At 42.3% G+C, this 22,111-nt stretch overlaps 3 protein-coding genes across 3 annotated transcripts in view; 2 read left to right on the top strand and 1 right to left on the bottom strand.

Moving 5' to 3' along the window:
* Nucleotides 1-950: 950 nt before the first annotated feature.
* LOC116218714 (golgin subfamily A member 6-like protein 22) lies at nucleotides 951-10,077 on the top strand. The gene is made up of 13 exons (XM_042703192.1): nucleotides 951-1,317; nucleotides 1,706-2,074; nucleotides 2,203-2,616; nucleotides 2,749-2,823; nucleotides 4,166-4,222; nucleotides 5,602-6,282; nucleotides 7,687-7,761; nucleotides 7,845-7,901; nucleotides 8,169-8,602; nucleotides 8,750-8,999; nucleotides 9,132-9,206; nucleotides 9,290-9,346; nucleotides 9,602-10,077. Exons 1-13 carry the CDS (start codon nucleotides 951-953, stop codon nucleotides 9,895-9,897), a joined length of 3,207 nt encoding a protein of 1,068 aa, XP_042559126.1. The 3' UTR covers nucleotides 9,898-10,077.
* A 5,733-nt stretch (nucleotides 10,078-15,810) lies between these two features.
* Nucleotides 15,811-16,803, bottom strand: gng14 (G protein subunit gamma 14). Its single transcript, XM_031561234.1, has 2 exons — nucleotides 16,711-16,803; nucleotides 15,811-15,936 (listed from the first exon to the last, which is right to left on the bottom strand). Exons 1-2 carry the CDS (start codon nucleotides 16,801-16,803, stop codon nucleotides 15,811-15,813), a joined length of 219 nt encoding a protein of 72 aa, XP_031417094.1.
* Nucleotides 16,804-19,723: 2,920 nt separating this feature from the next.
* Nucleotides 19,724-22,111, top strand: part of dhps (deoxyhypusine synthase) — a gene marked incomplete at its 3' end in the record, with an annotated part of 9,237 nt that continues 6,849 nt past the window's right edge. Inside the window, exons 1-2 of the mRNA XM_031560726.2 lie at nucleotides 19,724-19,860; nucleotides 21,503-21,701. Coding sequence (XP_031416586.2) covers nucleotides 21,507-21,701 — 195 coding nt within the window. The remainder of the gene's footprint in view (nucleotides 19,861-21,502; nucleotides 21,702-22,111) is intronic.

Here is a 22,111-nt window from a genome sequence, read left to right as displayed (position 1 = left end):
TTCAAATGAAAGAGGAAAGAAGACAAGAGGAGGTCAACTTGGATGTCAAAGATAAAAAAAATGTGTTGGAGGACAAGCAAAAAAAAATTGAAGATGTGGAACAAGAGAGAGCTCAAAAGAAAACAAACAGAGATAATGAGAAACCAGCGAGGGAAGACCAAAACTGGGTGGAGGAGGAAGATAATGTGAAAGACATGCAGGGACATGCAGATGAAAAGACAGAAGGTGAAAGTAAGGTATTGGAGACGGGGAAAGAAGGTGATCAGACTGTGGAAAAGGAGTTTCTGAAAGACCAAGTACAGATAAAGAAGCCCTCTTCTAAGGAAGTTGTAGACTGGACAGACGTCGTCAAGGAAGCGGAGATTAAAGAGGAGATCCACAATGATGTGTGTGAGGACCACCAGGACATTACAGTGAACAAATCTGTTTTGCGGGACTTTAAAAATGAAGACAGTGTCACCCTGAAGGACTCTAAGACAAACTCTGCATACTTTCCTCTCAAAGTTTCCTCTCTTGATGAAGCCACAGGAGCAACAAACACTGGGGTTGAGACTAAAGAGCTGATCCAAAATGATGTGGCTGAGCACCAACTGGACATACCTGTGACTGAATCTATTTTTAGTGACCCAAAAATTGAGGATAATGATATTTCGCTTAAGGAGGACACTAAGACCAACTCTGCATGCTTCCAGAAGATTACAGTTGGCCAACAAACACCGGAAGAGAGAAATGAGAAGGACAAAGGGCAAAATAGACTAGAAGAAGAGAGAGAGAAGATGGAGGAGCGAGAAAAGAAATGGGTGGAAGAGGAAATAAGAAAGGGAGAGGTGATCATAATGGAGAAGCAAAAGAAGAGAGAGGAAGAGAACAGAAGGGTGGAGGACGAAAGAAAGGAAGAGGCAGTGAGGTTGGAGATGAACAGAGAGAGAATGGAGGAAGAGAAAAAGATGATGGATGCAAACAATGACGATAATCTGTTAAGGAGTCAGGAGGAGGAGAGAATGAGAGCTCTGGAATTAGAAAAGAGGAACAGAGTGACAGACGAACACCTAACAGACATCTGGACAGAAGCAGTGAATTTAGAAGTGACATACTCAGATGATGAGGACTGGATAGACTCTGAACGTGATAATGAAATCAAGATCCAGACAGATGAGAAGCAGCAGGACCTTGAGAGTGAGTTGGAGGAGAGCATTGATAAAGAACTGAGCCATGGAGAGCACAGTGACATAGAGAATAAACTGGCAGAGAAAGAGGTTGAGAGAAGCCCAACTTCTATGGCGGAGCAGTCTGGAAAATCATCAGTCCAAGATGAAGGTAAATGCATGGACTGTGTAGTCAAATGTATGTGGTTAGCATATGCAGTGAATTACAGGGGAAATTAAATGAAGTTTCCTTGAGAAATGAGTGTTAACCTGTTTGTTGGGTGTTCGTTTTTAATTAATTATTCTGATTTCATTTGTTCCACAGAACACTTGCGGAGCCCTGAAGTGACAGCACATGCAAACCCACAGTATACTCAATATATGAAGTCACCATTGCCAGGTATTTTATTTAGGAATCTTATATGTGTATTCTACTAGGACATGCTTGATTCGGTGTCACATGCAGTATTTTATCTGTATTTACATAAAAATTGGATTTATAGTATGTACATGTCTTTGTATTTCTTTGGATTCTTCTACAGATCTCTCATCTCCTACAGAAAATATGGCATCACAAACCCTACCTCCACGACAGGATAAACTCACAGATTCAGTGGATGGGGATCCCTTCTGTGAAAAGCAGGAATATTCAGATTATGACGGTGGGACGGAGTCTGAGAAGTTGAACAATGAAGGTAAGATCCAGAAAGGTGAAGAGATCCAGACGGAGGAGGACATTGACCACAAGTCTGAGGAGGACAGCATAGTCGAAGAACTGAGCCAAGATGATCAGAGTGACATTGACATTGAGGCGGTACATTTAGTGGAGGTTGAAAGCAACATCAGCAGCTTCACCAATATGAGGAAACCAGCGGCATGTGCAGCAGTCCATGAGGACCAGTCTGGGCAACAGTCAGCAAAGCCAAAAGGTAATTATACTGATATTACAATTTGTCAGATTTACTTAAATAAATAAATAAATAAATAATAATATATATTTTTTAAATGCACTGATACATCATTTAATCCCCTTTACCTTGTTTAATGACCCAAACAGACATGGCAAAGGGACAGAAGGATGGTGATATGAAGGCAGAAATATTGAGGGTGGAAGAACAAGGGAAGAGAGTTCAAGAAAACAGCCAGAAGCATAAGACAAAACAGGAGCAAGAGACAATGGAGTTAAATATAGGCAGAGAAAGAATGGAAGAAGAGATAAAGATGATGGATGCAGAACATGATAAAGCCAATATGTCAAGGAGACTGGAAGAGAAGAGTATGAGTGCTCTGGAAGAAGAAGAGGAGAAGAGGAGGGTAGAGGAGGAAGTTGAGACAGAGATGGTGAAAGGACATCCCTCCCCTGCAGAGAAGTTAGAGTCTGATGATAAAGTCTTGAGAGTCCCAGAAGAATGTGAAAAAGAAGGAAAGAAAGGCAGGAATAAAGGCAAGGAGATCCTGACGGAGGACAAAGGTATGTGTGCGTTTAACAGATATGTACAGTGGATATGTCTATGAACTATTACTACTACTACTACTACTTTGACCTGAAGATTACCATGTCTATTTTTGGTTTATTATTAAACTGTTGTCATTCTCTATAAAGAACCTATGATGAAGCCCGAAAAGACAGCACATGCAAGTTCAGAGAATATTCTACTGAAGTCACCTTTACAAGGAGGTACTTATTGACAAATTTGGTTTGACAAAACTATGCCTGTGAAACGTGTACAGTGTATTAACCTTTATTTTATTCTTACACAGATCACCTCTCTCCCATTGTGGAAAAGGTGACGTCAAAACCTTTGCCACCATTACAAGGTAGTCTCACTTGTTGTTGTTAGAATCTTGTTGTTGAGTTGTGTTTATATTGAGTATGAATTAGATGTAAAAACATTTTTAGCCCGCTGGTGAATTTCAGTTTCCTGTTCAACTCTGCAAAGTTATCACTAGTACACCTCCAGTGATTAACACTGTAGAAACTTGTGTTCAAAAGAGATATTGTGAGATGGCTTGTTTTTGCACTGACGTACAAATGATGTGTGTGTTTTAAAATCCTTTAATTAGACGTGTGCAAGCATCAGCTAGATGATGGTTATAATGCAGCAATGGATGAGGAATGCATGAGGAAGCAAAAGAAAAAGGCAAAAGACACAAGAAAAAGAAACATACAGGCTGAAAAAAGGAAATACAACGAGGTAAAAAGATTGGAAATGGACCGGGACACAACGGAGAAAGAGAAAGAGAAGATGGTTGAAGAAAAAAAGAAAGCCGAGCTGATTAGGAGACTGGAGGAGGAGAGACTGAAGGCTTTGGCAGAAGTGACAGAAACAGACAAGGCAAAGGAACAGAAGGATGGTGATATGAAGGCAGACATATTAGGAGTGGAAGAACAAGGGAAGAGAGTTCAAGAAAACAGCCAGAAGCATAAGACAAAACAGGAGCAAGAGACAATGAAGTTAAATATGGGCAGAGAAAGAATGGAAGAAGAGATAAAGATGATGGATGCAGAACATGATAAAGCCAATATGTCAAGGAGACTGGAAGAGAAGAGTATGAGTGCTCTGGAAGAAGAAGAGGAGAAGAGGAGGAGGGTAAAGAAGGAAGTTGAGACAGAGATGGTGAAAGGACATCCCTCCCCTGCAGAGAAGTTAGAGTCTGATGATAAAGTATTGAGGAAAGAAGGAAAGAAAGGCAGGAATAAAGACAAGGAGATCCTGACGGAGGACAAAGGTATGTGTGCGTTTAACAGATATGTACAGTAGATATGTCTATGAACTATTACTACTACTACTACTACTTTGACCTGAAGATTACAAAGGCTATTTTTGGTTTATTTTTAAACTGTTGTCATTCTCTATAAAGAAGTTATGATGAAGCCCGAAAAGACAGCACATGCAAATTCAGAGAATGTTCTCCTGAAGTCACCTTTACAAGGAGGTACTTATTGACGAATCTGGTTTGACAAAACTATGCCTATGAAACGTGTACAGTGTATTAACCTTTATTTTATTCTTACACAGATCACCTCTCTCCCATCGTGGAAAAGGTGACGTCAAAACCTTTGCCACCATTACAAGGTAGTCTCACTTTTTGTTGTTAGAATCTTGTTGTTGAGTTGTGTTTATATTGAGTATGAATTAGATGTGAAACATTCTCAGCCCGCTGGTGTTCAGTTTCCTGTTCAATTTGCGAAGTTATCACTAGTACGCAGGGGCGGCTTGTCCATAAGGGCGATTGGGGCGACGCACTGCCTAAATAAAAAAGTCGCGTAAATTTAAATTTAATAATTTTTTTTCTGTCGGATTCTACCACTAGACCGTCTGATCTGCCTCTGTATGTCATTGTCGAATCAGGTAACAGTCGTTCAGTCAGCCTAAAGTCGTGCTTCAAATGGCCCCGCCCCTTCTGGGGCGATTTGGGGCGAAATGAAAATCGCCCCAGACCTCTCCCATTGACTCCCATGTTAAATCCATTTTTTTCACAAAACAGAGCTCTCAATGCATTCTCTATGGCTTCCGGGAGGGCTCGCCCCTCCTGGTCTTGTCATAAGTAGTGGACGTAAAAGCCTATACGAACGTCATACAGCTTCGACGGAGGCATATTCTGTCAAGATGGCTGCCCTGTTCAGTGCGATAATTCGATTCGCTCTTTGACAGAAACTCCTTTTTAGTCTGCGTACTAATGAAGATAAATTGACAACAAAACAATTAGGACTTCCTAGACCAAATGTATCCATTCAACAGGTTTCTACAAAGGGAGGGAAATCATACATCCAAGAATTGGAACGAAAGAAAATCGCGGTCGTGAACGCGGTGTGTATTTCATATACCACTGTCAGTTTTCATAGGTTTCACAGTGTGTTTCACAGTTCGCTTCTTGCACTAACACTGAATCATTTTTTATATGATGACTTATTTTGCTTTTGTAAGCCAATACTTTCAAGATCAGTAAATAAATATTGTTGGTTTTGACTTATGTTACCCCTTCCTTATGATGTTACTGGACATATCATGTGTCCTGTTAAGCTATGTTACATCATACAACATTTGAGACACGTGGATAATGAAAAAGTGGGATCATTTAATGTGGAGCCACATCATGTTTGCTTATGAAGGCTCCTGGATGCAACTTTCTTCCATAGCTTTCCACATGTAACTTGCTACTCTAGCTATGTAGCAAGAGGGGACATATTACTGTTGTGTGCTGCCAATAGTGGACAAAAAGGTATTTCTGTATGAGTTAATAAGCTAACTTAAATGTACCTACTGAATGGGTCGCCTTAATCATTATCAAAAAAATTGCCCCCCCTGAGAATTTTTTCAGGAGCCGCCACTGCTAGTACGCCTCCAGTGATTAACACTGTAGAAACTTGTGTTCAAAAGAGATATTGTGAGATGGCTTGTTTTTTGCACTGATGTACAAATGATGTGTGTGTGTTTTAAAATCCTTTAATTAGACATGTGCAAGCATCAGCTAGATGATGGTTCTAATGCAGCAATGGATGAGGAATGCATGAGGAAGCAAAAGAAAAAGGCAAAAGACACAAGAAAAAGAAACATACAGGCTGAAAAAAGGAAATACAACGAGGTAAAAAGATTGGAAATGGACCGGGACGCAACGGAGAAAGAGAAAGAGAAGATGGTTGAAGAAAAAAAGAAAGCCGAGCTGATTAGGAAACTGGAGGAGGAGAGACTGAAGGCTTTGGCAGAAGTGACAGAAACAGACAAGGCAAAGGAACAGAAGGATGGTGATATGAAGGCAGAAATATTGAGGGTGGAAGAACAAGGGAAGAGAGTTCAAGAAAACAGCCAGAAGCATAACACAGAACAGGAGCAAGAGACAATGAAGTTAAATATGGGCAGAGAGAGAATGGAAGAAGAGATAAAGATGATGGATGCAGAACATGATAAAGCCAATATGTCAAGGAGACTGGAAGAGAAGAGTATGAGTGCTCTGGAAGAAGAAGAGGAGAAGAGGAGGGTAGAGGAGGAAGTTGAGACAGAGATGGTGAAAGGACATCCCTCCCCTGCAGAAAAGTTAGAGTCTGATGATAAAGTCTTGAGAGTTCCTGAAGAATGTGAAAAAGAAGGAAAGAAAGGCAGGAATAAAGACAAGGAGATCCTGACGGAGGACAAAGGTATGTGTGCGTTTAACAGATATGTACAGTAGATATGTCTATGAACTATTACTACTACTACTACTACTTTGACCTGAAGATTACCATGTCTATTTTTGGTTTATTATTAAACTGTTGTCATTCTCTATAAAGAACTTATGATGAAGCCCGAAAAGACAGCACATGCAAATTCAGAGAATGTTCTCCTGAAGTCACCTTTACAAGGAGGTACTTATTGACAAATCTGGTTTGACAAAACTATGCCTGTGAAACGTGTACAGTGTATTAACCTTTATTTTATTCTTACACAGATCACCTCTCTCCCATCGTGGAAAAGGTGACGTCAAAACATTTGCCACCATTAGAAGGTAGTCTCACTTGTTGTTGTTAGAATCTTTTTGTTGAGTTGTGTTTATATTGAGTATGAATTAGATGTAAAAACATTCTTAGCCCGCTGGTGTATTTCAGTTTCCTGTTCATTTTGCGAAGTTATCACTAGTACACCTCCAGTGATTAACACTGTAGAAACTTGTGTTCAAATGGTGTTCAAAAGAGATATTGTGAGATGGCTTGTTTTTGCACTGATGTACAAATGATGTGTGTGTTTTAAAATCCTTTAATTAGACGTGTGCAAGCATCAGCTAGATGATGGTTCTAATGCAGCAATGGATGAGGAATGCATGAGGAAGCAAAAGAAAAAGGCAAAAGACACAAGAAAAAGAAACATACAGGCTGAAAAAAGGAAATACAACGAGGTCAAAAGATTGGAAATGGACCGGGACACAACGGAGAAAGAGAAAGAGAAGATGGTTGAAGAAAAAAAGAAAGCCGAGCTGATTAGGAGACTGGAGGAGGAGAGACTGAAGGCTTTGGCAGAAGTGACAGAAACAGACATGGCAAAGGAACAGAAGGATGGTGATATGAAGGCAGACATATTGAGGGTGGAAGAACAAGGGAAGAGAGTTCAAGAAAACAGCCAGAAGCATAAGACAAAACAGGAGCAAGAGACAATGAAGTTAAATATGGGCAGAGAAAGAATGGAGGAAGAGATAAAGATGATGGATGCAGAACATGAGAACGCCAATATGTCAAGGAGACTGGAAGAGGAGAGTACGAGTGCTCTGGAAGAAGAAGAGGAGAGGAGGAGGAGGGTAAAGAAGGAAGTTGGGACAGAGATGGTGAAAGGACATCCCTCCCCTGCAGAGAAGTTAGAGTCTGATGATAAAGTCTTGAGGAAAGAAGGAAAGAAAGGCAGGAATAAAGACAAGGAGATCCTGACGGAGGACAAAGGTATGTGTGCGTTTAACAGATATGTACAGTAGATATGTCTATGAACTATTACTACTACTACTACTACTACTTTGACCTGAAGATGACCATGTCTATTTTTGGTTTATTATTAAACTGTTGTCATTCTCTATAAAGAACCTATGATGAAGCCCGAAAAGACAGCACATGCAAGTTCAGAGAATATTCTACTGAAGTCACCTTTACAAGGAGGTACTTATTGACAAATCTGTTATGACAAAACTATGCCTGTGAAACGTGTACAGTGTATTAACCTTTATTTTATTCTTACACAGATCACCTCTCTCCCATCGTGGAAAAGGTGACGTCAAAACCTTTGGCACCATTACAAGGTAGTCTCACTTGTTGTTGTTGTTAGAATCTTGTTGTTGAGTTGTGTTTATATGTATGTGTATGAACTACAGTAGATGTAAAACATTCTCAGCCCGCTGGTGAATTTCAGTTTCCTGTTCAACTCTGCAAAGTTATCATTAGTACACCTCCAGTGATTAACACTGTAGAAACTTGTGTTCAAATGGTGTTCAAAAGAGATATTGTGAGATGGCTTGTTTTTGCACTGATGTACAAATGATGTGTGTGTTTTAAAATCCTTTAATTAGACATGTGCAAGCATCAGCTAGATGATGGTTCTAATGCAGCAATGGATGAGGAATGCATGAGGAAGCAAAAGAAAAAGGCAAAAGACACAAGAAAAAGAAACATACAGGCTGAAAAAAGGAAATACAACGAGGTAAAAAGATTGGAAATGGACCGGGACACAACGGAGAAAGAGAAAGAGAAGATGGTTGAAGAAAAAAAGAAAGCCGAGCTGATTAGGAGACTGGAGGAGGAGAGACTGAAGGCTTTGGCACAAGTGACAGAAACAGACAAGGCAAAGGAACAGAAGGATGGTGATATGAAGGCAGACATATTGAGGGTGGAAGAACAAGGGAAGAGAGTTCAAGAAAACAGCCAGAAGCATAAGACAAAACAGGAGCAAGAGACAATGAAGTTAAATATGGGCAGAGAAAGAATGGAAGAAGAGATAAAGATGATGGAGGAGCAAGAAAAGAAATGGGTGGAAGAGGAAATAAGAAAGGGAGAGATGATCATAATGGAGAAGCAAAGAGAGGACGAAAGAAAGGAAGAGGCAGTGAGGTTGGAGATGAACAGAGAGAGAATGGAGGAAGAGATAAAGAAGATGGATGCAGAACATGATAAAGCCAATATGTCAAGGAGACTGGAAGAGAAGAGTATGAGTGCTCTGGAAGAAGAAGAAGAGAGGAGGAGGAGGGTAAAGAAGGAAGTTGAGACAGAGATGGTGAAAGGACATCCCTCCCCTGCAGAAAAGTTAGAGTCTGATGATAAAGTCTTGAGAGATCCTGCAGAATGTGAAAAAGAAGGAAAGAAAGGCAGGAATAAAGGCAAGAAGATCCTGACGGAGGACAAAGGTATGTGTGCGTTTAACAGATATGTACAGTAGATATGTCTATGAACTATTATTACTACTACTACTACTTTGACCTGAAGATTACAAAGGCTATTTTTGGTTTATTATTAATCTGTTGTCATTCTCTATAAAGAACCTATGATGAAGCCCGAAAAGACAGCACATGCAAATTCAGAGAATGTTCTCCTGAAGTCACCTTTACAAGGAGGTACTTATTGACAAATCTGGTTTGACAAAACTATGCCTATGAAACGTGTACAGTGTATTAACCTTTATTTTATTCTTACACAGATCACCTCTCTCCCATCGTGGAAAAGGTGACGTCAAAACCTTTGGCACCATTACAAGGTAGTCTCACTTGTTGTTGTTAGAATCTTGTTGTTGAGTTGTGTTTATATGTGTATGAATTAGATGTGAAACATTCTCAGCCCGCTGGTGTATTTCAGTTTCCTGTTCAACTCTGCAAAGTTATAACTAGTACACCTCCAGTGATTAACACTGTAGAAACTTGTGTTCAAATGGTGTTCAAAAGAAATATTGTGAGATGGCTTGTTTTTGCACTGATGTACAAATGATGTGTGTGTTTTAAAATCCTTTAATTAGACGTGTGCAAGCATCAGCTAGATGATGGTTCTAATGCAGCAATGGATGCGGAATGCATGAGGAAGCAAAAGAAAAAGGCAAAAGACACAAGAAAAAGAAACATACAGGCTGAAAAAAGGAAATACAACGAGGTAAAAAGATTGGAAATGGACCGGGACACAACGGAGAAAGAGAAAGAGAAGATGGTTGAAGAAAAAAAGAAAGCCGAGCTGATTAGGAGACTGGAGGAGGAGAGACTGAAGGCTTTGGCACAAGTGAAAGAAACGTTGAAAGCAAAAAAAGCTATTCGAATGTAAACACTATCGGAAGGGCCATCTTCCGAATAAGATAATCAGAGACCTAAGACAAATGTCATCATTCCAGATACTCACAGTATTGTATTTGATCTTCTTTCACTATTTTTGACAATTTGCCTTGAAGACACCCCACACTCCTATAATGAAATAAACAAAAAATAAAGTATGTTTGGGCAAAAAGGTAGTCTTATTGTCATGTTTTACTGACTAGAACAGAGCATAGAGTTAGATAGAGTCAGATGTCATTAGACATCCCAATCGAGAGTCAAAATCCAATCCAAAAAGGGTCAACATAGAGCAAATAATAAATCAATGAGGATTCAGGAATCATAGTAAAAAAGGGTCAGACAAAAGTCTGAATAAACCAGAACACAAGACTTCACAAAGACAGAGAAAAGAGAAGTTTAAATACACTGGCAGACAAGGAATAGGTGAAGACCATTGACATGACAAGGTGAGTGGAAGAGTCCATTAGAAAGGAGAGGGGAGCAATGAGTTTCAGTTGCAGTCATGACAGAACCCCTCAGGACAGGCTTTTAAAGCTGAAAACCATTTTCCTGAGGTGCTTTTCTACTGGGAACGTCCCAGGTGGAGCAAACGTTTATAGGAACAGCCCCCTAATCGGCCCTTTCAGACTTTCTGTTTCCATTGCGGTGTGTAGCCTAATATTCTAACATTAGTGATGTAGCCTAGTATTTTTGGCTCTTCGATCTCGAGGCCGGTGGGCTGTGAGTAGTACCTGCACACAGACTGGGTAAATGTAAAACTACAGGAAACATTTGATGCACAAACTGAAAAACAAAAAAAATGTAGGCCACATTTCTGCAAAGATTCTGGCAATCTGAGGGAGTAGTATTTTACTATGTACAAAGTACCAGAAACTACAAAAGAACTCATTTTACATAGAAAGTTGCAATTAATCCCCCTAGTATTTTCAATAGGGATACGAACCCTATCTTTTGGGGGAGTCGAAAATAGATAATTAAATGCACGGGCATTACAGCAACATGGAGGAAGAAAAAGGCTTAAATCCTATTGGCTAACTTTCCGTTACAGATCTTCGCGACTGGTCCGGGTTGAACGGGGATGACGGGTTCGATTCCCGGCCAATGCAACTTCCCTTTTTTTAGGGTTTATATTCCTTGCCTCTGCCTCACCAATATTTGTACACTGTATTTTGCCTTTCTGGAAACATCTAATATTCTAAATGGTTTGGGTGAGCGTGCTACTGAAATGGTTTTGACAGAGACGGAGCGTCTAAACAGCGCCATTAATTTGTAGTGGCCATAAATATATTACATCCGTAGTGGTTTAGCAACAGAGAAGAATAGGAAACGATATAGGACCGGCCAGCCGTGTATTGCTGTAACAGATTACCGGCCAATCGGATTGAAGCATTTTTCTGGGTCCGTGCATTTATTTATTTATTTTAGATTCCCCAAGATAGAGGGTTCGTATCCCCATTGAGGTGTTATCGAATGTGAAATATATGAGTAGAAAGCATTGGAAATACTTACAAAAATAATTACAACTTTCTATGTCAAATTAGTTTTTTTGTAGTTTATATCAAATTCATAGTAATGCTACTACTTTGAACATAGTACAATTACTACTCCATCAGATTGTCAGTATCTTTGTAGAAATGTACTAATGTTTTTTTTGTTTTTCCCTTGTTTGTCAAGTGTGTTTATCATTAATATCCCATGTACTGCTCAAATAAACTGAACCAGCAGACTTGGATTCATTCTTATGACACAGAACCTATTGTTGTAGATGGTATAATTAAGATGAGAAAAAGCTATATTGTTTTTATTTAAGCAGGACTAAAAGGCAGTGTGTAATATTTCAAAATAAGTTTCATTTTTATTAGTCATCATAGTTTTATTGACAACATCTGAAATAATTTATACTTGTCTCAGTATTTACACAAATGGAATAGCGTGGACTGTAATTAAAGATACATGTTTGAGAAATAATATGGATAATTTAAGGCCAACAATTAAATATAACTGCTTACAATGACAAAGGAAAATGACAAACAAACAGCTATTAACAATGACAAGTGTAACATACAAATGTAAAAGTGTGGATTGTAATCATAAAGATAAGCATTTCAGAAATGATATGGAACATTTAAGGCCAGCATTCAAATATAACTTTTCACAATGACTAAATGACGCACTATTGAGACTTGGGCTGTCCACAGCCAAGACAGGTCTTTGTCCGTCTTCTCTTCACTTTTTTCTTGTGCACTGCTAAACTCTTCACATCTGGTTAGGCTGGAGCAATGGGAAAGTAAAATAAACCAGTTATTATTTTTATGTCACTGAAATGAACACATTTGATTAGCAGGTAGGTAGGCACTCACAGACACACGCAGGCAGGCAGGCAGGCAGGCAGGCAGGCAGGCACGCAGAGACGCAGGCGGGCAGGCACACACAGACGTACGCACACAGGCACGCACACACAGACGTACGCACGCAGGCAGGCACACACAGACGTACGCACACAGGCAGGCACACACACACAGACGCACGCACGAACGCACAGACGCACGCACGAACGCACAGACGCACGCACGCACGCACACACAGACGTACGCACGCACACACAGACGTACGCACACAGGCAGGCACACACAGACGTACGCACACAGGCAGGCACACACAGACACAGGCACACAGGCACGCACACACAGACGTACGCACGCAGGCAGGCACACACAGACGTACGCACACAGGCAGGCACACACAGACGTACGCACACAGGCAGGCACACACAGATGTACGCACGCACACGCACAGACACAGGCAGGCAGGCAGGCACACACAGAGGCACGCACGCACGCACGCACGCACGCACCCACACACACACAGAGGTACGCACGCAGGCAGGCACGCACAGACACAGGCAGGCAGGCAGGCACACACAGACTAATGCACACACACACAGACGCATGCACGCACAGACGCACGCACACACAGACGTACGCACGCAGGCAGGCACGCACAGACACAGGCAGGCACACAGAGACTAATGCACGCACACACAGAGGTACACACGCTGGCAGGCACGCACAGACGCAGGCAGGCACACACAGACGCACGCACGCACGCGCACACACACACACACACACACACAAACGTACGCACGCAGGCAGGCACACACAGACGCACACACACACACACACACACGTACGCACGCAGGCAGGCAGGCAGGCAGGCAGGCACGCACAGACAGGCAGGCAGGCACGCACACACAGACGTACGCACGCAGGCAGGCACGCACAGACACAGGCAGGCAGGCACAGACACAGGCGCAGGCAGGCAGGCACAGACGCACGTACGCATGTTGTAACATTACAGTATGATGCAAAAATGTACGTCCAAAACTTTATGTTAACTTACCAATTGCTGCTGGAGGTTCCAGGTGGTCGTCTGGCGACATCTCATGCTTTAGCAGTGGACCAGCAGAGAGCGGCTGGCCAACGGATTCTTGGAGGCAGACTTCAACTCAGCCATTACAACTGGATCAAACACAGCAGGGAGGATGACACCTGGCTGCTTAAGGTCCACCAGCCGTTGGTAGTTCCACTGTGCTGCCCCGGTCAGCCCTGGGCCTGAAACAATTCAGTGGCCATCCACTCTCTTCTTGTGCACTGTAATATTACTTTGGTAAAAAGAAAAAAGAGAGATGTATCCAATCCCTTAGTAGTCAAGCTGTTAGTTAGTGCAATGTATTAAGCCAATAGCTGTAGTCTCTTACCAAGCCAGCGATTCTGACGAGTTATCAACACATTACAAGTCAGATCCATGGTGTAAAGATGAGTTAACATCACAACATTAAAACCGTACACATAAATATAAAATACATTCATGTTCATTCATTATATTACGTCATTTCAACACGTCGTAGCATCAGTCTCTTAGCAACAAGTGATGCTGAGGTATAGCTAGTTAAAATTAGTGTCAGTACCGCGCTGACAACATATGATCATGTAACAGCATGAAAACCACACACAATACAAACAAACGTTATTATGTTAATTCATTCTTTGGCACATAATTACCCCCAAACGTGTCTGATGTGAGAGAGTAAAGCCTGTCAGCTCTCTAACATCAACCTAGCGAATTAGCAGCGAAAACTAATGTTACTACAAAGCAGGCAAACTTTTATGCCAAATTCTGGCAATATAACTGTAAATGTATTCTGTAGATTTACATTCAACCCAACCAATGCATCTTACCTTTGATGGATGGACACTGGCGTGAATAAATGTAGCTAATCTCCTGTCAGAAGTTTGCCTGAACTAAAAGTTTTTTCAAAGACCGCGCGTCTTTAAAAAAAACTTGGAACAGCGCCAAAAAGTCGTTGTGGCCAAAAGAATATTACATCCATAGTCGTTTAGCTCGGAACAGAGCTCGGAACAGCGCCAAAAAGCCGTAGTGGCCAAAATAATATTACATCCGTAGTGGTTTAGCACTACCATTGGAAATGCATGGGAAACCGTTAAGGTCCGTTTAGCAGAAAAATTCACGGCGGCCGCGCGGGAGGCCCGGGTTCGATTCCCGGCCAATACAACAGTCTTTTTGAGAGTTCATATTCAATGCATTCATCGAGATCTAGTGTTAATTGCTTTGATTAAAAGAAAAAATAAATACTGTTTGTTGTCATAAATGTTACCAGGAACAAGCCAATGCCAAGTTCAACACATTGTATTTTGGCTTTCTGAAAGTAAATATAAATGTTTGCAAAATTTAAGTCCATAGTCAAAATGTTATTTAACTACAAGCTAATACATCTAGTAGACCTACAGTGTGTGATCTTATTGTTTCATTATGTAGGCTATATTGTTATATTTATAGTTTATGAATGATAACAAGCTCATGCAATCAAGAAGCGTTTGATTTTACTGTGGTAAAGATGATTTCAGCCTTTATATTTATAATACAACATAATTCTCATAATTATGTTTTGAGATCATGTTAAAGCCAGTTTGCATTATAAAAATATTTTTTTTTCCTGCTGCCGATTCTACTCCAAAAAAACTTTATTTGTTTGCCAATACAAATACTTAACAGAGCTATAACCAGCGCAATCAGACATCAGGTTCACAACATTTATATACAAGGCGGAAAAAAAGATACCCTCCTTAATAAAACAACATAATACAAAAATGTCAGGTCAGATGTGTGCAATAAAACATAAGAGTCCATACGATTTTTGAATGATTAAGTGGCCCTGACCAGAGGAGCATGATGATGGTGAGAGTGACATTGAAATATTCAAAAGGAGAAATGTGTGCGATGGAAGGTCTGTTGCTTCCACTTTACTCAACACACACAACCTATTTATTTGAACATTATTTGAACCTATTTGTTTGCATGTCTGAAGCATCACCTATTTTAATTAGGCCTAGCTGAGTGGTCTTGTTTGCATGTTTCATCACTTGTTTTGAGTGCATGCTATCTTTTAGGTCTATTCTGGTTTTATTTCCTTGCTTGTTTGCTGTGCACAAATAGGCCTGGGCCTACTGCAATTAAGTTCCTTTGTTTCAAAACTCTTTTGGATAATAAATTCCCTTTTGACTGAAAATGCTCTGCAGTTTTATGTTGTTTTCTGGTGCACAATACAATTTAGTTTGCAATATCTAGAGGAAGATTTTCTTGTATTAATTTCTAGGCTCCCACCTGTAGCAGGTGCTGATAATGCTCTTTGTGACACATAACAATCGCTTAATAATAAGAATGGAATATAGATTAGCCAAAATAAGCAGGGTGTCTTTTGGGCGCCGACCTGTTACAAATACTAAAAGGTGGGCCTCGTTTCTTGTTCTTGAAGGGGGGTTGGCGGAGGTCTAGAATAGTACACAGGTGTTCTTGTCCTTGAAGGGGGGGGGGGGGGGGGGTCTATCTAGATTAGCACACAGCTTTTCTTGTCCTTGAAGGGGTTGGCGGAGGTGGCGATGCCCGTGATTAGGGGGTCGGACCGGATGTGCTCCTGGCAGTACTGAACCAGCTGAGCCGCTGCCACGGAGATCTGAGGGGCGAGAGGAAATAACCAATCACATCCACTGCCTTACACAGATTAGCCAATCACATCCACTGCCTTACACAGATTAGCCAATCACATCCACTCTCTTACACAGATCAGCCAATCACATCCACTGTCTTACACAGATTAGCCAATCACATCCACTGCCTTACACGGATTAGCCAATCACATCCACTGCCTTACACAGATTAGCCAATCACATCCACTGCCTTACACAGATCAGCCAATCACATCCACTGCCTTACACAGATTAGCCAATCACATCCACTGCCTTACACAGATCAGCCAATCACATCCACTGCCTTACACAGATTACCCAATCACATCCACTGCCTTACACAGATTAGCCAATCACATCCACTGTTTCACACAGATTAGCCAATCACATCCACTGTTTCACACAGATTAGCCAATCATATACATTCTCCTAAAACAGATTACCCAATCATATTCACTCTCCAAAAACAGATTACCCAATCATATTCACTCTCTTACACAGATTAGCCAATCATATTCACTCTCTTACACAGATTACCCAATCATATACATTCTCCCAAAACAGATTACCCAATCATATACATTCTCCCAAAACAGACTACCCAATCATATTCACTCTCCAAAAGCAGATTACCCAATCATATTCACTCTCCAAAAGCAGATTACCCAATCATATTCACCTGTTTTAGCCTCCACTCTGTCACGCACACACACACACACACACGCGCACACACACACACACACACACACACACACACTGACCTTGACCCTCTCGATGTTTGCCTCCACTCTGAGCTGCTCCACCGCTTTCCTCGCCTGGAGCACGTTATTACCACTGCACACCTTCCCCTCCATCACACACACACACACACTCACACACACACACACTCACACACACACACACACACACACACACTCACACACACACACTCACACACACACTCGACTCACACAACTCCAGCATTGGTTTCTGCGCTGAGAAAAAAGAGAGGGAATTGGTGTAAACTAGCTTGCATTACAGTGTGTGTGTGTGTGTGTGTGTGTGTGTGTGTAACACTGTTTAATGCACCTAAAACTGAACACTAATCAACCGAAACCTGCTCTCACCTCTGTGGTAAACTGAACACACACAGACACACACACACGGACACACACAGGACACACACTTACCTCTGTGGTAAACAGTCTGCGTGTGTTGGATCGGTGAAGCCAGGTAGAATCCCAGAATGCACACACACTAGCTTAGCCTTCTGTATGGACGAGACGAAGAGGAAGAGGACAGGGAGAGGAAGAGTGAGACAGAGAGGGAAAAGGGGTCAGGCTCCTATTTAACCTCCCTCTCTCTCACACACACACACACACACACACACACACACACACACACACACACACACACACACACACAGAGACCCCCACACCCCAGGGGGTGCAGGCCAGATGAAAGTGTGTGTGAAGTAACTGTTAAAAGAGTTTACACACAGGGCTGCAAATGTCATGGCCACATCACACACGCACACACACGCGCACACACACACACACACACACACACACACACACACACACACACACACACACACACACACACGGCCATCGCTGAGGATAAAAGCATTAAGGGCAAACACATCTAAACTTTTCTGTGTGTGTGTGTGTGTGTGCGTGTGCGTGTGCGTGTGCGTGTGTGTGTGTGTGTATGTGTATGTGTATGTGTTTGCCATCTCAAAGGCACCCTCCTAAATGTCATCGCGAGGTGTTTGTGCCTGTGCCAGCGGGTGGGTGTGTGTGTGTGTGTGTGTGTGTGTGGCCGTGTCAGCGTGTGTGTGTGTGTGTGTGTGTGTGTGTGTGTGTGTCAGTGGGTGGATCTGCACAAGCAGAGAAGTGACCACTGGACCTCATGTTGGACCCGTGTCTTAAAGCCATCGGGTGTGTGTGTGTGTGTGTGTGTGTGTGTGTGTGTGTGTGTGTGTGTGTGTGTGTGTGTGTGTGTGTTGGACCAGTGTCTTAAAGCCGTCTGTGAAATAGACCTCATGTTGGACCAGTGTCTTAAAGTCATCGTGTGTGTGTGTGTGTGTGTGTGTGTGTGTGTGTGTGTGTGTGTGTGTGTGTGTTGGACCCGTGTCTTAAAGCCGTCTGTGAAATAGACCTCATGTTGGACCTGTGTCTTAAAGCCGTCCAGAAGGAGCAATCTTTTTCTGAGAGCTAATATATTTAATTATTATTAATAATATAATTTCTGATATATTAAATTATTATTAATAATAAATTCATTTCTAATGTCTAATGTCCATGACAAATCAACCAGGGATTCACACTTTTTATTCTGTTCTTTTCTGGGGGAAGATGAATCAAAATGATGGACAAATACCAAATCAAGCCATGGGGAATTATTCATGAACCCTTATTGATAGAGCAAGTTAAGGGGTTTCATAAAGCCTTATTGATAGAGCAAGGTTTCATAAAGCTATTTCGAAATGCACTCGGTCTCCAAGGCTCTGGTCAGTTTGGCACATCCCATGGAGATCAGACACAGCCCCTCAGAAATGACAAAATATCCAACTAATATTTCACTTCCTGCTGTAAATTAAACTTCTATGGTTTAAGGCCATAGGTGGTTTAAACTTCTGTGGGTGTCTGTGCAGTTACACGGCCATCGGTGGTTGAATCTGGCAGCAGTTGGCCTGTAGATGATTCCAGAATAAAACAAAAGTTGTGGTGTGCAGCTGTGGATGTGTGAATAACCGTGTGTTGTTGTTGTTGTTGTCTTGTTGTGTTTATTGTGTGGTGTCCCATCAACACAGGATCATCAACACAGCCCAAAAAATCTCTGGCTGCTCACTGCCCTCCCTGGAAAACCTTGCCCGCTCCCGCAACCTCGGCAGGGTCAAAAATCATGAAAGACTCATCACACCCAGACCACCACCTGTTTACTCACACACACACACACACACAGACACACACACACACATACACACACACACACACACACACACACACACATACACACACACACACACACACACACACACACACACACACACACACAGACAAAAACACACACACAGACACAAACACACACACACACACAGACACACACACATCACACCCAGACCACCACCTGTTTACTCTCCTGCCCTCGGGCAGACGGTACAGGTTCCCCAGAGCAAGGACCTGTCTGAAGGACAGTTTTTCATCAGATCATTAAACTCAAACATGCACTAAAATGTGAACTTTCATTGTGCAATATTAACACATTAGTCACTTTATTCTACTGCAAGTCACTTATTGCCATCTCAGTAACTTTATTCATGTGTATAAGACATAAATGTTACTCTATTTATTTGCAACGCACCTCAAGGGAGTACTTATACTCTATACCACTGCACCACTGTTGAACTCGTAATCTTTTTTAGCTTATTGTGTTGTTGTTGTGTTATATGTTGTTGTTGTGTTATGTTGTCCCTCGTGGCACCTACAGGAGCAGCGCTCCGAATTGCGTTGTATGGAAATACAATCACAATAAAGGCTTTCAATTTCAAGATCCTCCTACCTACCGGCTAGTTATTTTATGCAAAATCGTTTGAATTACACTATACACCGGTAAGTTTTATTTAACTTTTATTTGAAAAACTTCGAAATTGGAGAATAAGATTGAGACAGTTAGTCTCAACGGGAACGAGGGGAAATCTAACAAGATCCACTGTGACTCTTGTTGCGCTCACGGCCAATGAAATATCAACCAATTCTTAAACGCAATCTTTCCTTGTTATGTCCTCCTTGGCTTGCCGTAGTTGTTGGGAAAACGTGGGTTAAATGTCAGCGGTTTTGCCTGCAGTGTAAACATATTTAAGAACTGCTTAAATGCAACTCCAATAAAATATATACAGACACCCTATACACTATTTGGAGGACTACGAGGTAAGTTACTTTTAAGGTATCTTTGAGAAACACTAACCGACGCATACACGTGTTTTACCACTTTATGCATGACGTTAGCTGAGCTGCTTTGAGCTAGCCAGCTATACATCTTAGCTAACCCTAATAGTCGGTGGATGCTCTCTGGTTATATCTTCAGACGTGGTCGTATTGAAAAATGAGGACTTTGTAATATAACATTTGTAACTGTGCTATTTGTGGGACACTGAATATATAATTTAAGAAATATGAACGGTAACCCCACGGATCAGCGTCCTTATCAACTTCTAATGTTATTGACCTACTTTGACTGTCCGGTGGACCACAGGTTTGTTTACTATTTGCATAGATTTCATCACTATCAATTAACGCGACCGTGCTGTCTCTGTCTCTGTCCCTGTTCGTTCTTAATGACTAAGATGTGCCTGTCTGTCTGCAGTGTGATTAGCGCTGGTGGGTGGGAATTCAGTCTGTCATAAATTGAGTCCCGCCTGTGGAGTACTCGTGTGTTCAGAATCAGGTTTTATTGGCCAAGTAAGTTTGCACAAACAAGGAATCTGACTTGGTAAAGTGGCTCTCAGTGTGCTTACACAAAATATACATTACAACACAATACCAAACAAACAGCGGTCTAAGAAGTTTAAGAAAGTATATACAAGGCGGAATGGCTATATACAGTGGCCGTGAATTGTTACACAACAAAAAGAAAAAGTGGAGAGTGCAAGAAGTGCAGGGATAAATATATGCTATATATGCTACAGTGGGTTAGCTGTTCAGTAGTGAGACGGCGAGGGGGAAAAAACTGTTTTTGTGTCTGTGTTCAGGTATTATAACATGATAGAGGGAGACGTCCCCCATTGCATGTATGGTGTTTACAGACACCTTTATGCCTAGCGACACACACCCAGGGTGGAATCCAATCAAGCAGCAGATCTAGGAGGGCAGTCTGCTGTTAAACTACCCAGTTAAAGTGCCGTAAAGCGGAGCAGTCTGCTGTTAAACCACCCAGTTAAAGTGCCGTAAAGCGGAGCAGTCTGCTGTTAAACCACCCAGTTAAAGTGCCGTAAAGCGGAGCAGTCTGCTGTAAAACCACCCAGTTAAAGTGCAGTAAAGCGGAGCAGTCTGCTACTAAACCACCCAGTTAAAGTGCCGTAAAGCGGAGCAGTCTGTTGTTAAACCACCCAGTTAAAGTGCCGTAAAGCGGAGCAGTCTGCTGCTAAACCACCCAGTTAAAGTGCCGTAAAGCGGAGCAGTCTGCTGCTAAACCACCCAGTTAAAGTGCCGTAAAGCGGAGCAGTCTGCTGCTAAACCACCCAGTTAAAGTGCCGTAAAGCGGAGCAGTCTGCTGCTAAACCACCCAGTTAAAGTGCCGTAAAGCGGAGCAGTCTGCTGTTAAACCACCCAGTTAAAGTGCCGTAAAGCGGAGCAGTCTGCTGCTAAACCACCCAGTTAAAGTGCCGTAAAGCGGAGCAGTCTGCTGCTAAACCACCCAGTTAAAGTGCCGTAAAGCGGAGCGGTCTGCTGTTAAACCACCCTGTTATTAGTCTGTAGTGACACATGGAGATGATGCTGCGGTTGTTTAAATGTAAATGCTAGTGTGCAGGTCAGCCTCTTGCCTCAGCCAATCACGTCTCACTTACCTCAGGACCATGGCAGACCTTGCCCCATCCCTGGCCCGGGAGGCGGTGCTTAAGGAGAGCTCCGCCCTCCCCGCAGACATGCTGCGAATCAGAGGCTACGACTTCAACCAGGGGGTGGACCATCATGCGCTGCTCCAGTCCTACCTCACCACGGGCTTCCAGGCCAGCAGCTTTGGGTTGGCCGTGCAGGAGATCAACAAGATGGTGAGAGTCACCCTCGTCTGCACCCTGCACCCGCACCCAGGGTCATGCCACTCATAGTCAGACCTGCCCCTGCCCACCCTCGTCTGCACCCACACCCGCACCCAGGGTCATGCCACTCATAGGCAGATCTACCCCTGCCCACCCTCGTCTGCACCCACACCCGCACCCGGGGTCATGCCACTCATAGGCAGACCTACCCCTGCCCACCCTCGTCTGCACCCGAGGAGCAGAGTGGAATAACGTGGGTTAACCCTTTCAGACATAAAATCAACAGGGATAGAACCATGGTCGATAGATAGAACCTCAGTATTGTTCTTGCATAGTAGTGTATTCCAACATGTGTTTTTTTTCTCCCGTTGTTGCCATCCTTGTCATCGTGTGTGTGTGTGTGTGTGTGGTGTGTGTGTGTG

Source organism: Clupea harengus, chromosome 23 (genome assembly GCF_900700415.2).
Source record: "Clupea harengus chromosome 23, Ch_v2.0.2, whole genome shotgun sequence".
In the NCBI taxonomy this organism is placed as follows: domain Eukaryota; kingdom Metazoa; phylum Chordata; class Actinopteri; order Clupeiformes; family Clupeidae; genus Clupea; species Clupea harengus.
This window is presented reverse-complemented; position numbering and strand designations above follow the sequence as displayed.